Genomic DNA, 15415 nt, shown 5'->3' with positions numbered 1-15415 from the left:
GGCCCCGGATAAATTTAGCATTACTGAAAAAGAAAAACAAAGTGGAAGGCCTTACTCTACCTGACTGAAGCGACCAAGGTGTCCACCAACAGACGAATGGATAAATTATGCTATATTCACACAATGGAATACTATTCATCGATAAAGAACAGTGAGGAATCTGTGAAACATTTCATAATATGGAGGAACCTGGAAGGCATTATGCCGAGTGAAATCAGTCCGTTGCAAAGGGACAAATATTGTGTAAGACCACTATCATAAGAACATGAGAAAGAGTGTAAACTGAGAAGAAAACATTCTTTTGTGGTTATGAAAGGGGGGAGGGGAGGGGGTGGGGGAGGGGTATTCACTAATTAGATAGTAGATAAGAACTACTTTAGATGAAGGGAAAGACAACACACAATACAGGTAAGGTCAGCACAACTGGACTAAACCAAAAGCAAAGAAGTTTCCTGAATACACTGAATGTTTCAAAGGCCAGCGTAGTAGGGGCGGGGGTTTGGGGACCATGGTTTCAAGGGACATCTAAGTCAACTGGCATAATAAAATCTATTAAGAAAACATTCTGCATCTCACTTTGAAGAGTGGCATCTGGGGTCTTAAATGCTAGCAAGCAGCCATCTAAGATGCATCAATGAGTCTCAACCCACCTGGATCAAAGCAGAATGAAGAACACCAAGGACACAAGGTAATTATGAGCCCAAGAGACAGAAAGGGCTACGTGAACCAGAGGCTACATCATCCTGAGACCAGAAGAACTAGATGGTACCCGGCTACAACCGATAACTACCCTGACAGGGAACACAACAGAGAACCCCTGAGGGAGCAGTGGGATGCGGATGCCAAATTCTCATAAAAGGACCAGACTTAACGGTCTGAGACTAGAAGGACCCCGGTGGCCATGGCCCCCAGGCCTTCTGTTGGCCCAGGACAGGAAACATTTCCAAAGGCAACTCTTCAGACAGGGATTGGACTGGACAATGGGTTGGAGAGGGATGCTGGTGAGGAGTGAGCTTCTTGGATCAGGTGGACACTTGAGACTATGTTGGCATCTCCTGCCTGGAGGGGAGATGAGAGGGTAGCGGGGGTTAGAAGCTGGAGAAATGGACACGAGAAGAGATAGTGGAGGGAGGGACCGTGCTGACTCATTAGGGGGAGAGTAATTGGGAGTATGTAGTAAGGTGTATATAAGTCTTTGTGTAAGTCACTGACGTGATTTTTAAACTTTCACTTAAAGCACAATAAAAATTATATATATATAAAAAAGAACTCAGCATAGGAAATTAAGAGGAAAAAAGAAAATGTTGGTACTACAAAAGCAGTACAATATGACAGCAATAAATTCCTACCTATCGATAAATCACACTGCATATGAATGGCTTAAATGTATCCGTGAGGAGACAGAGAGTGGAAGAATAGAAAAAAAACACAACCATCAATATGCTGTGTACAAGAGACACACTTGAGACAGAAAGACAAAAACGTATTAAAATTCACATGATGGAAAAAATACATATCAAGCGAGCAGTAACCAACAAAGGGCAGGAATGGCAATACTATCTCAGATAAAATACACCTTAAGGAAAAATCAACCACAAAGACCTGAAAGGCCATTATATAATGATTAAAGGGACAATCCACCAAGATGACATAACGTTTATAAATATCTACCCACCCAACGACAGGGCTCCAAAATACACAAAGCAAACTCTAATAGCACTGAAAAAGAAATAGACTGTTCCACAATAATAGTAGAAGAATTCAACACACTACTCTTGGTAATGGACAGAACAGCTAGAAAGAAACTCAACAAAGATGTGGATCTAAAGGCCAAAACCAACCGATTTGACTTCATAGACACAGAACATTTCACCCAACAGCAGCAGAGTATACATTCTTTTCCAACACAGATAGAACATTCTTCAGAGTAGACCACAAGGCAACCCTCAATAAAATCCAAAACATCAAAATAATACAAAGCGTTCTCTGTGATCACAATGCCATAAAAGTAGAAACCAATAAAAGAAAGAGCAAGGGGGAAAAAAAAATCAAATATATGGAAACAGAATAACATCTTGCTTAAAAACAACTAGGTAACAGAAGAAATCAAAGATGGAATTTAAAAAATTGCTAGAATCAAATGAGAATGTTAACATATACCAAAACTGCTGAGACACAGCAAAGGCAGTGCTCAGAGGTCAATTTATAGCAATAAATGCATACAGCAAAAAAGTAGAATGGGCCAAAATCAAAACATTAGCCCTACAACTCAAACAAAGAGAGAAGAGCAAAAGAGGACCACAGCCACCAGAAGAAAGGAAATAACAAATATCAGAGCAGAAATAAATGAAATAGAGAAGAGAAAAATAGAAAGAAATAAGAAGATCAAAAGTTGGTTCTTTGAAAAGATCAACAAAATCAACAAACCATTGGCCAAAACGACAAAAGAAAAACAGGACAGGAAGCAAATAACCCAAATTGGAAATGAGACAGATGACATTACAACAGACCCAACTGAAATAAAAAGGATCATAAGAGAATACTATGAAAAATTTTACTCCAACAAATTTGAGAACCTAGAGGAAATGGACAAATTTCTAGTAACACACTACCTACCTAATCTACCACAAACCAAGACAGAAAATCTGAACAGACCCATAACAAGAGAAGAGACTGAAAAGATAATTTAAAAATACCCAACAGAAAAAAGTCCTGGCCCAGATGGTTTCACTGGAGAATTCTACCAAACATTCAGAGAAGAGCTCACACCAATACGAAACTATTTCAGTGCAGAGAAAAGGAAAGAATATTCCCGAAATCATTCAATGAAGTCAGCATAACCGTGATACCAAAGCCTGGCAAAGACAGCACAAAAAAGGAGAATTACAGACCAATATCTCTCATGGATGTAGATACAAAAATTCTCAACAAAAATTTAGCCAATAGAATTCAGCATCATATCAAAAAAATAATATACCATGGCCACGTAGGATTCATACCAGGTATGCAAGGATGGTTCGACATTGGAAAATCAATCAACATAATCCACCACATAAATAGAATAAAAGAAAAGAATCACATGATCATCTCAATCAATGGAGAAAAGACATTTGACAAAGTCCAATGCCCATTCCTGATAAAAACTCTTAGTAAAATAGGAATAGAAGGGAAATTCCTCAACATACTAGATGGCATCTATACAAAACCAAGAACCAACATCATTCTCAACAGAGAGAGACTGAAAGCATTTCCCCCGAGAGTAGGTGTAAGACAAGGATGCCCTTTGTCACACTCCTATTTAACATTGTGCTGCAAGTTCTAGCCAGAGCAATTAGGCAAGAAAAAGAAATAAAGGGTATCCAAACTGGAAAGGAAGGAGTAAAACTATCCCTATTCACAAATGATATGATCCCATACATAGAGAACCTCAAAGATTTCACAAGAAAACTACTGGAACTAATAGAAAGTTTCAGCAGAGTAGCAAGATAGAAGATTAACATACAAGAATCAGCTGGATTCCTATATATCAACAAAGAGAACTTTGAAAAGAAAATCAGGAAAACAATACCATTTATAATAGCCCCTAAGAAAGGTAAAATACTTAGGAATAAATCTAACCAGGAATGTAATAGACCTATACAAAGAAAACTACAAAACACTATTGCAAGAAATCAAGAGACCTACATAAACTGAAAAACACACCATGCTTATGGATAGGAAGACTCAACATCGTGAAAATGTCAATCCTACCTAAAGTGATCTACAGATATAATGTGATTCTGATCCAAATACCAACAGAATTCTTTAATGAGATGGAAAAACTAATCACCATCTTTATAAGAAAAGGAAAGAGGCCCCGGAAAAGTAAAACATCACTGAGGAAAAAGAAAAAAGTAGAAGGCCTCACGCTACCTATCTCAGAAACTACTATACGGCCATGGTAGTCAAAACAGCCTGGTACTGGTACAACAGCAGACATATAGACCAATGGAACAGAACTGAGAACCAAGATGTAAATCCATCCACCTGCGATCAGCTGATCTTTGACAAAGGACTAAAGTCCATTAAATGGGGGAATAGACAGTCTTTTTAACAAATGGTGCTGGCAAAACTGGATGTCCATCTGTAAAAAAAAGAAAATGAAGCAGAACCCATACCTCACACCATACACAAAAACTAACTCAAAATGGATCAAAGACCTAAATATAAAACCTACAACAATAAAGACCATGGAAGAAAAAATGGGGACAACACTAGGGGCCCAAATAAAAACATGGCTTATATTCAATACAAACTATAACTAACAATGCACAAAACTAGATAACAGGGGGCTCCTAAAAATTAAACACTTAGGCTCATCAAAAGACTTCACCAAAAGGGTGAAAACAGAAACTATAGGCTGGGAAAAAAAATTTGGCTATGATCCTGAAGGCCATGGTCCCCAGACCTTCTGTTACCCCAGGACAGGAACCATTCCCAAAGCCAACTCTTCAGACAGGGACTGGTCTGGAATATGGGATGGAAAATGATACTGGTGAAGAACAAGCTTCTTGGATCAAGTAGACACATGAGACTATGTTGGCATCTCCTGTCTGAAGGGGAGATGAGAGGGCAGAGGGGGGCCAGAAGCTACCCAAATGGACATGAGGAGAAACAGTGGAGGGAAGAACTGTGCTATCTCATTAGAGGGAGAGCAATTAGGAGTGTATAATAAGGTGTTTGTAAATTTTTTGTATGAGAGACTGACCTGATTTGTAAATTTTCACTTAAAGCACAATAAATATTAATTTAAAAAAAAAAAAAACCTTTCGAAAAAAAATTTTGGCTATGACATATCTGATAAGGGTCTAATATAGAATACTTCAACACCTCAATAACAAAAAGACAAAAAATCCAATTAAAAAATGGGCAAAAGATATGAACAGACATTTCACCAAAGACATTCAGATGGCTAAAAGACACATGAGGAAATGCTCGTAATCATTAGCCATTAAAAAAACCAAAAACCAAACCCAGTGCTGTCGAGTCGATTCCGACTCATAGCGACCCTATAGGACAGGGTAGAACTGCCCCATAGAATTTCCAAGGAGTGCCTGGTGGATTCGAACTGCCAACCCTTTGATCAGCAGCCGTAGGATTTAACCACTATGCCACCAGGGTTTCCAAAAGCCAAACCCAGTGCTGTCAAGTTGATTCCGACTCACAGTGACCCTACAGGACAGAGTAGAACCGCCCCATAGAGTTTCCAAGGAGTGCCTCGCAGATTCAAACTGCTGACCCTATGGTTAGCAGCCCTAGCACTTAACCACTATGCCACCAGGGTTTCCCATTAGCCTTTAAAATAAAAATAGAGAGATGTAAATCAAAACTACAGTGAGATACCATCTCACACTGACATTATTGGCACGAATCAAAAAAACAGAAATATGACAAATGATGGAGAGGTTGCGGGGAGACTGGAACTCTTCATGCACTGCTGGTGGGAATGTAAAACGGTACAACCGCTATGGAAAATGATATGGCACCTTCTTAAAAAGCTAGAAATAGGAATACCATACAATCAGCAATCCCACTACTAGGAATATATCCTAGAGAAGTAAGAGTCATTACAGGAATAGACATAGGCACACCCATGTTCACTGTAGCATTATTCACAATAGTAAAAAGATGGAAACAACCTAAGTGCCCATCAAGGGATGAAATGATAAATTATGGTACATACACGCAATGGAATGCTATGCAACAATAAAGAACAATGAGGAATCCAAGAAACATCTCACAACATGGACTAATCTGGAGAGTATTATGCTGAGTGAGATAAACCAATCACAAAAGGACAAATATTGTGTGAGACCACTATTATAAAAAAAAACAAGAAAAGGTTTACATACAGAAAAAAAAAAACAATCTTTGGTGGTTAACAGGGAGGGGAGAGGAAATCACTAAGTAGATAGTAGACAAGTGTTAACTTTGGTGAAAGACAACACACAATGTAGGGGAAGTCAGTACAACTCAACCAAGGCAAAGCCAAAGAAGCTTCCTAGACACATCCAAACACCTTGAGAGACTGAGTGACTGAGGCTGAGGGCTGCAGACTATGGTCTCAGGGGATATCTAGGTCAATTGGCATAACAGTTCATAAAGAGAATGTTCTATACCCTACTTTGGTAAGTAGCGTCTGGGGTTTTAAAAGCTTGCAAATGGCCATCTAAAATACATCTACTCATCCCATCACACTTGGAGCAAAGGAGAATGAAGAAAACCAAAGATGGAAGGAAAATACCAGTCCAAGGACTAAAGGACCACATGAACCACAGCCTCCACCAGCCTGAGCCCAGAAGAACTAGATGGTGCCCAGCTACCACCACCGACCATTCTAACAGGGATCAGAGTAGAGGGCTCCAGACAGAGCAGGAGAAAAATGTATAACAAAACTCAAATTCACAAGAAAAGACTAGAGTTACTGGTCTGACAGACACTGAGGGAACCCCGAGACTATGGCCTCTTGAAACCCTCCTAACTCAGAACTGAAGCCATTCCTGAAGTCTATCTTTCAGTCAAAGATCAGACAGGCCTATAAAACAAATAACACACATGAGGAACATGCTTCTTAGTTCAATCAAGTATACCAGGCCAAATGGGCAACACATACCCAATAGCAAAGATGAGAAGGAAGGAAGGAGCAGGAAACCTAGACAAATGGACACGGGGAAGCCATGGTGTAAAGGGAAAGGGGGAAAGTGCTGACACACTGTAGGGATTGTAACCAATGTCACAAGATAAATTGTGTATAAATTTTTGAATGACAAACTAATTTGTACTGTAAACTTTCACCTAAAACACACACACAAAAAGTACATGCTGCTATCTGAAAATTTTAATGCAGCACAGTTTCTGCTTAAAGCAAAATAAAAGCGTAATGTAAAGCAAAACAAAACAATAACAAAAAAGTTGTTGTTGTTGAGAGGTTCAAGTGCCCCAAAGGGGAATAAATTGAAGAACAGACACTTGTGTTGGCTTCTAAACGGAGCTGCCAAGGGCAACAAACCCAGGACTAGAGCTGACTCCTATTCCAGCCTCCCTTAACCCCTGAAGATCAGGTTCACAACTACCCTGTGACCCATTCTGTGCTCTCTATATCATGCACTAAAAATTTGATAGAGAAATATACGACTAAATATATTCAGGCAGGAGACTCAGTCCTGAGCTACATGGGTTCTAATAAGTCACTCTACTTTCTTTGGTTCTATCTATGGAATTTGCCAGAAATTCTAAGACCCAGTGATTTTAAATAGCAAAAAAATGTTTCTCAGATTCTCTCATTCACTTAGCAAATATTTACTGAAGGTCTAAAGTGTATCTGTTGTTAGGTATTGAGGATACAAAAGGAAGAAAAGCTGGTTTCTGCCCTCGAAGATCTTACAGTACAGTCAGAGACGTAGACAAACAGATGATTACCTTACAAGGTGATGAGTTCTCTGATAAAGGTAAGCAAAGGATGCTACAGCAGTGAAGAAGCCAACCCCCAACATTTTAGGGGTGGCGGGCAAGGACAGGTTTGGGAGAGGTAACACAGGAGCAGAAGGCTGCTTAAAGAGAAAATAATGAAATGTGTTAAGGAATCTAAAATAATTTGGTTTAGAGAATAAAATGTAAATGTATGGAAAGGGGAGAATGAGAGAGATGGCAATAGGAGAATTCGGCAGCAGCCATATCTTGAAGAGACCTGATACTATTTCGAATGTATACAAAGAAATAAAGTTTCAGTTTTTAAAAAGGTAGTCACTAGTAGAAAAGAAATAATTTCCACATCTCCGCAGAAGAAAAACATACAATGAAAGAGACAAAAAATACATGAAAAAACCAAACCAAACCATCAAAGAAATCATAAGAACACAATAAACAGAGAGGAAAACGGCCAAATATAACAGTCATTACAATAAAAGCAAATAGGCTAAAGTCAGCTACTAAGACAAACTGTCACATTAGACTAAAAACAAACAACTATATGCTCTTAACAAAAGTCACAATTTCATCTACTTAAAGAAAAACGTTCACATTAGGTTTTAAAAAAGCTATACACACTTAACAAGAGTCACACGTAACAAAAAAATGACATAAAAAGCTAATGATAAAGTGATGTGAAAGGATACCCTAGATAAATACAAAATTATTAAAGGATTCAAAACAAGTTTACTACATGGAATAATGAGGGCTATTTTATATTGCCAATCCAAGATTAAGATAAAAGTAATTAGCATTTACTTGCTGAACAACACAGTTAGAATATAACAAGGAAAAATTTCAAGAAGAAACAGGGGAAAAAATCCTCAACTATAGTGATACTAATACTTCTTTTAGAATTCGACAAATGAGTCAAACAAACAAAGAGGATGCAGAAGAGCTGAATATATTTATAAAATTAATTTAGGAGATACTTATAGCACTTTACATCCTAGAAACACAAATTCTACTCAAATGTCCATGGAATATTTATAAAAACTAGACAGTTAAGTGCTCAGCTGCTAACCAAAAGGTTTGAGATTCAAACCCACCCAGTGGCTCTGCAGTATAAAGACCTGGCGATCTGCTCCAGCAAATATTACAGCCAAGAAAATCCTATGGGCAGTTCTACGCTGTTTCATGGGGTTGTTATGAATTAGAATCAACTTGATGGCACCCAAGAACAACAGCCAGGTACAAGGCCCACAAATAAAATCTCCAATTTGGAAAAGCAGATATTTCATAACCTGTATTTTCTGTTAGAAAGCAAGCCTACTAAAGCAATTATTAAGAGGAAATTTTTAGCCTTAAAATATCTTTAAACAAAAGGAATGTTTCTTTAAAGCATTAAGCATTCAACTCAGAAGTTTGGGAAAAGGGCAACGAAATAAATGGAAAGAGAGTAGAAAAAAGGAATTAAAAGGCAGAAAATCATGGGGAGAAAGACAAAAAAGTGTACAAACAAATAAAATACCAAACTTTAATATAAAATCAAGAGCTGGATCTATACGAAGAGATGCCTTCCCAATAAAACAAAAACATCATAATCACTTCTAACACGTTAGATTGAGGGAAAAAGCTAAATTTAAATATATAACATTAGGAATAAAAAAAGGGACAAAAAGTATAAAAAAATCAAAAAGAGGAAATAAAATGGAAGATCTGAAAAAGAATGATAAGAATACAAGGACAATTTATATAATTGAAAGTCTGCATAAAATCAATAAATTTCTAGGAAAAATATAAAATATTAAATTGTCTTAAGAAATATTAGAATGCTGATTAAAGAAATCAAAGACCTAAATAAATGGAGAAATATACCATGTTCATGGATTGGAAGACTCACTACTGAGAAGATGTCTACTCTACCCAAAATGATCATAGAGTCAACGTAATTCCAATCAAAACTGCAGCAGAGTTTTTGTAGAAACTGACAGGCTGATTTTAAAATTTATATAAAAAGGCAAAGGAACTAGACTACTTAAAACAATTTTGAGAAATAAGGCTAAAGTTGTTGGACTCACATTACCTGACTGCAAGACTTACTACAAAACAGCAATAATAAAGATAGTACAGTACTGACAAAAAGAGACATGAGATCAATCGAATTTTTTGAGATGATAAAAATGATCTATATGCGTTTTCCAATATAGTAACCAAGTGTGAAATGTGCCTAATGCAACTGAAGAACTAAATTTTAAATTTTATTTAAGTAATTATTTTATGTTTAAATTTAAAAAACTGATTCTTTTCAGTTACTGGAAAGCAACTTGGGTATGTGAATATACTTTTTCAACTGTAAATTTTATTAAATCTAAATGCAGATGAAAATTTGGCATCTGAATTGTGATGTAACTGTAAAATACACACTGATTCAACAATGACTTTTCATTTTGATTACATGCTGAAATGATCACTTTTGATATACTGGGTTAAATAAAATATATCATTAAAACTAATTTCATCTGTTTCTTTCAACTTTCTTAAATGTGGCTGCTACAAAACTTGAAATTACGTATCTTGCTCACATATTTCTGTTGGACAGTGCTATCTTATATCTTCACTGTGGTGGAAGAAATGATGTTACATACATCTATCAAAATACATCTGTCAAAATTCAAACTATGCTTAAAATGGATGTATTTATTGTATGTAAATTATGACTAAAAAAGTTGATAAAAATACTAAATTGGGTAGTATATGTATTTACGCACATATATATATCTATGTATATGTGATCGTTTGTATGTGTATAAATGACTATCTTATTTGTGACCTTCCCTTGATAATTAAAAATGAGGAAAAATTCACTGGATATAGACATACAAAATTAAGCACTCCTCATCTGTATTTTCAGATCTCAGCGGCACTTTAATTTTAACAGTTACTACACAAAATAATACTACATCTATTTAGTGTCTGCCTCCCTCACTAGCCTGTGAGCTTCTTGAAGGCTGGGATTCTGTCTTGTCTCCGTATCAGTGTTTCAACACAGCATACTTAGGATATGCCAAAAACTGTCCCAGATACTTTACATATAGTCTCTCTAACTCCCATAACATCCCTGTAAATGTGGCATTATTACCCTCATTTTTCAGATGAAGAAACAGGGTCAGAAGGCCAGAAAAATCACAGTAATTCAGGAAAAATAACAGAGCTACTAAGTGCAAGAGCTACGTTCCAAACCCACATTTACTTCAATCTTGAAGCCTATTCTTTCACCCTGTATTACCCTGCCACCTCTCCTAGAGGGAATTTACTTGTTGGATGCATGACTGAAGTAAAGATTAGTATTCAGGGGCAATGGAAAGGACCACAGAAATCCTCCTGAACCTCTAGCGTCATGGCTTCCTACTCTAGACAGAGAGACAGCCACTTGGCAGCTCTTGCCAGAAGATCAGGAAGGATGAATCTAGTAGGGGAAAAAAAATATTCCCTTTCAATTAAAATTTCCATTTGGAGTCTGAAGAAGAAAAAAAACAAACACAGAACAAAGAACATGGGAAAGACAAAAAAGGAAATGCTGAATCTGCTAATATGGCTAATTAATGCAAAAGAACAAATCTAACAGTAACTTCTACATTCAAAAATGAAAAGTTAGGAGATGCTGGAGAGGTACACTTTCTAAGTCTTTTGGAGTTCTCTTTAATGAGCCTCCCAGAACCTTAGCATTTCTGTTTGAATACTCCGTATTTCTGGTTATCTATTTGCCTCCTCACTGCTGCACATTACCAAGCCATATGCTACAGGAATGCATCACTTCATATCTGCACTCAACCATCCAAAGACACTGGCAGTTCAGTCCTTTAAGAAGTTTAGGAGAAAGTCCCTTGCAAAGTGTTTTAAGGTTAGAAGGCTCAAGAAGTCAAATGCATTTCCTTTATATGCTATTTGCCTGAGATAAGGTAGGTCATTTCAACAAAAGGACAGGCAATTTAAAGGGCAAAAGAGATAAACAAAAGACTCAAGAGAGTAAAGCTAGCAAACATCAGCTGAACACTGAAGGCCTCTGAGTAACTTCTCTTGCTCCTCTCAGCACTTTAAAAAATCTTTTTGTAAAAGTAATTCCTCAGAGAAGACTTTCAATCAATCCAAGGTCTGGTATGCACTGGATAAATGAAAACATACACTGCATCCTGGCCCCATGCAAGCCTTTAAAGAGAAGGTATTTTCAAAATATATACCTCAATAATCTTCAATACAAAAATAGTTTTAATGACAAAAATGGTCATTGTAGAATTTGTTATAATAACAAAACACTGAAAATCACCTCAATTTCAACAACTGAAGAAGTATAAGTAAGCTAAGTATACTGCCTTAAAACCCTTTAAAAGCAGTTATTGAAAACCCTCTTGAAGACTATGTCACAGTATAAGAAACCTTTATTCATTCAATACACTTATATCAATGCTAACTTTAAAAAGAAAAAGTATAGAAAATTATGTGTGTGGTAGGCCTAAAAAAGTTGTTAAAAACAAAGACAACAATTTTAGAAAAAAAGACTAGAAGGAAATAAACATCCAAAGAGGGGTTGTGTTTCGCTGCAGCTTTTGTATCTAGCTTCTTGAAGGCAAGAATTCTGTCTTATTCAATTCTATGTAAGCCTAGCACTTAACATATTACCTTATCAAAGTTTTTACAGCAGTTTTGCAGGTCTATATTCTAAATTATATTTAACAGATATATATCAAATTTATTAAAAAAAATTTCAACCTTAGTCTAACAGAATTATCAGTTTTTATGAGCAGGAGTTTCAACAAAGCAAACTCTGGCATAATTTCCATAAATAATAATTCCATAATGATTAGTCTTTCAACCACGCTAACACACTCCAGTGCTTCTCAATTAAAAAACTGTCTCTTGACCCTACATCACACTCTGGTCACTCCTTGTCCTCTTTGCTTATTTCTCTCCTCCCATTCCAAGCCATATTGCTCAAAAAAGTTATGGGGACAAGCTGTCTCCCTTTTGCTTCCAACTTTAGGATTCTATGAAATATACTAACATGATATCCACTTTAAATACTTTAAGGAATTCTAAGGAATTACAGCATAAATAATAAACAAAGAAAGTACTACAAAGAAAAGTTCTGTATCTGTTTTGCACATTTCATATCTCCTATGCTAGGCGCAAAGCACATGTACAATTCATTACTGAATAAATAAATGAAAAAAAAAATCAATGATATTCTGCTGATATTGATGACAAAAATGTAAATACACGGGATAAGGGTTTAGAAGGTAATGACCAGATTTCCCCAAAACTAAAGCACTAAGGGAAGGAGCAAAAAGACAACATCTCCCTTCAATGGAGTGGTTAATGGCATGGTCAAATTACCCGTTGACACAACAACAGTGTACAAACAGACCAAAATATACTTTTTATTTACCCACTATAACCTTATAACCTTATTTAAGGAGTATGGTGGCATAATGATTAAGTGTTTGGCTGTTAATCAAAAGGGTGGCAGTTTGAACCCACCAGCTGCTCCAAGAGAGAACAGACCTGGCAATCTGCTCCTGTAAAGATTACAGTCTGGGAAATCCTACTCTGGGGCAGTTCTACTCTGTCATTTAGAGTAGCTATGAGTGGAAAGGAAACCCTGGTGGTGTAGCGGTCAAGTGCTATGACTGCTAACGAAGAGGCTGGCAGTTCAAATCCACCAGGCACTCCTTGGAAACTTTGTGGGGCAGTTCTATTCTGTCCTGTAGGGTCGCTACGAGTTGGAGCCGACTTGACGGCAGTGGGTTTGGTTTTTTTTTTTTGGTTTATGAGTTGAAATCGACTCGACGGCACACAACAACAACATAACCTTATTTAGAAAAGACCACGCACATGCACTCGTAACCGAAGATTTTATTGTTCTATATGCCTAGGGAACTCAACAGAATAAAAGACCATGGCTATACATTCTTGAATCTAAGCTAACAGTGAGAAGTTAGGCAAAAAAGATGAGAGAGCAAGGAGATTAGAGAAATACCTGAGCATGAGATTCATCAGCTGAAGCCCCTCACCCTTCAGGAAGCGCTCACGATTAGAACTGAGCATTAGGCAGGAACAGAGTGAATCGAACAGATTCTCCATCATCTCCTGCTCCTCAGCCGTGCTGGGATTGTGTCTTTTAAACACCTGTCAAGCAAAGAGAGCAGAAAGCAAAGAGCTGTATAAGACAGTATCTTTTCATCAGCCATCGCCTAACAATTTCCAAAGCCCTCCTGCCATGATAACCCCACAACTGAGGAAACTGAAGATTACCAAACAAAATTCTCGTGTTTCGACTTCAGAGAAACTGATCTTTCTGATTCAGAAGTATTAAATAAATGGATATCAGCTTATGCAAAAAACCAAAACACTCAACTGACCATTGGGTCCGTAAGTAACTGACAGTTCCAGGGAGATGGATTAAAAACAAAACAAAATGAAAACACCATTTTTACTAAAAAATATAACACAGATAAGCTCCATAAAAAACATACAGCTACATGAACAAAGTGAACAGCCCTGAAACCACTATCCAGGTGAAGAAACAGAACTCTGCCAGTCACCTCATACCACATACCAACCCAACCACACCTCTTTCCTCCCCTTCTAAACCCACTGCCGCTGAGTCAATTCTGATTCATAGTGACCCTATAAGACAGAGAAGTGCCCCATAGGGTTTCCAAGGCTGTAAACTTTACGGAAGGAGACTGTCACATTTTTCTCCCATGAAGCAGCTTGTGGGTGGGTTTGAACCACCAACCTTTTGGTTGGCAGCCGAGCCCTTTAACCACTGTGCCACCAGGGCTCCTTCCCCTTCTAAAAGTGATCACAATCCAGAGTGGCAAGTCTTGGTGCAATATGAGGAATTGTTTCCTAACAATCAGGGCTATCAAACTGCCTCACAAAGTAGTGGGATCTCAATCATGCGAAGAAGAGTTTAAAGCAGAAGCTTTGTCTTTGCCGAAGATGTACAGCGTACTAAAGGGAAAACCCTTTAATAACATATGCGTACCCAAAATGATCAGTAATCTGGCAGGAACAGGACTAAGCACCTTCCCAGGACTGGAAACAGACTCACATTGCGGGTAGAAGCCACGCACTTGGGCTGCTGGCACCAAGATGGAGGCTGTATGCAAACTGACATCTCAAACATTCCCAACACTCTAAGTTTTTATCCAAGTGATCTATTTTCAGTTTTGTTTTTGGAGTAGCACAGATGAGGTTTGTTAGAAGAAATTTTAACAGCAGTTTCAGAATGCCAGCAGAACAACATTTCAACTGGATTTACATTTCTTACAGTGAGCAAATGGCAATTTCCAATTTCTCCTAGCAGCCTCCAGCACCACATCCTTCCTATCCTCTCCTCTGTGACCTCTAGCCCACTGCATTGGAACCTGTACTCCTTGAGCGTATCTGGCCCTAAATGAAGAGATTCCATTTTAGTGGCAAACCGAAAGGAAAGGAAGTGAGTATCTTGGGAGTGGGTCAGCTCTGAAAATACCTTGCTATTTTTAGCCCAAGAACATGTATTTAGGCAGGAAGCACACCTCTCTGAGATTGACAAATACTCTATCAGAAGACTGAGAAAGTCCACACCAGATATACACAGTGACAACCGGTCATTAAAGGCAAATGACTAAGAAAAGGAGACAAACCATGTACCTCCAATGTAACCTCAAACCTGCCAACACACCTCCACCTTGCTTGCACCATGCGGCTTATTCCTTCCCATAATTTCCAGCTCCACCTCCCATTTAAACCAGGCCATGTATCTTCATGGCAGACAGGAAGCATAAGAATTACTCACGGATAACTGCTGAAGAAGCACATCGATTCCATCCAGCTCCCCAAGCAATTCCCTGTTTTCTAAAAAGGGAAAAAAATAGAGGAAGAAAAAAAAATGGAGCTAACAGTCGTCTAACACTGATAC

At 37.7% G+C, this 15415-nt stretch overlaps 1 protein-coding gene across 1 annotated transcript in view; it reads right to left on the bottom strand.

Moving 5' to 3' along the window:
* Positions 1-15415, bottom strand: part of CTNNBL1 (catenin beta like 1) — a 221218-nt gene that overhangs the window by 104198 nt on the left and 101605 nt on the right. Inside the window, exons 9-10 of the mRNA XM_010591671.3 lie at positions 15293-15351; positions 13484-13632 (exon numbers count right to left, since the gene is read on the bottom strand). Of these exons, the coding sequence (XP_010589973.1) occupies positions 13484-13632; positions 15293-15351 (208 nt within the window). The remainder of the gene's footprint in view (positions 1-13483; positions 13633-15292; positions 15352-15415) is intronic.

The sequence above is a fragment of the Loxodonta africana genome, chromosome 24 (assembly GCF_030014295.1).
Source record: "Loxodonta africana isolate mLoxAfr1 chromosome 24, mLoxAfr1.hap2, whole genome shotgun sequence".
Lineage (NCBI taxonomy): Eukaryota > Metazoa > Chordata > Mammalia > Proboscidea > Elephantidae > Loxodonta > Loxodonta africana.
Note: the sequence above shows the minus strand (reverse complement) of the source record. Positions and strands in the feature narration are given on the sequence as shown.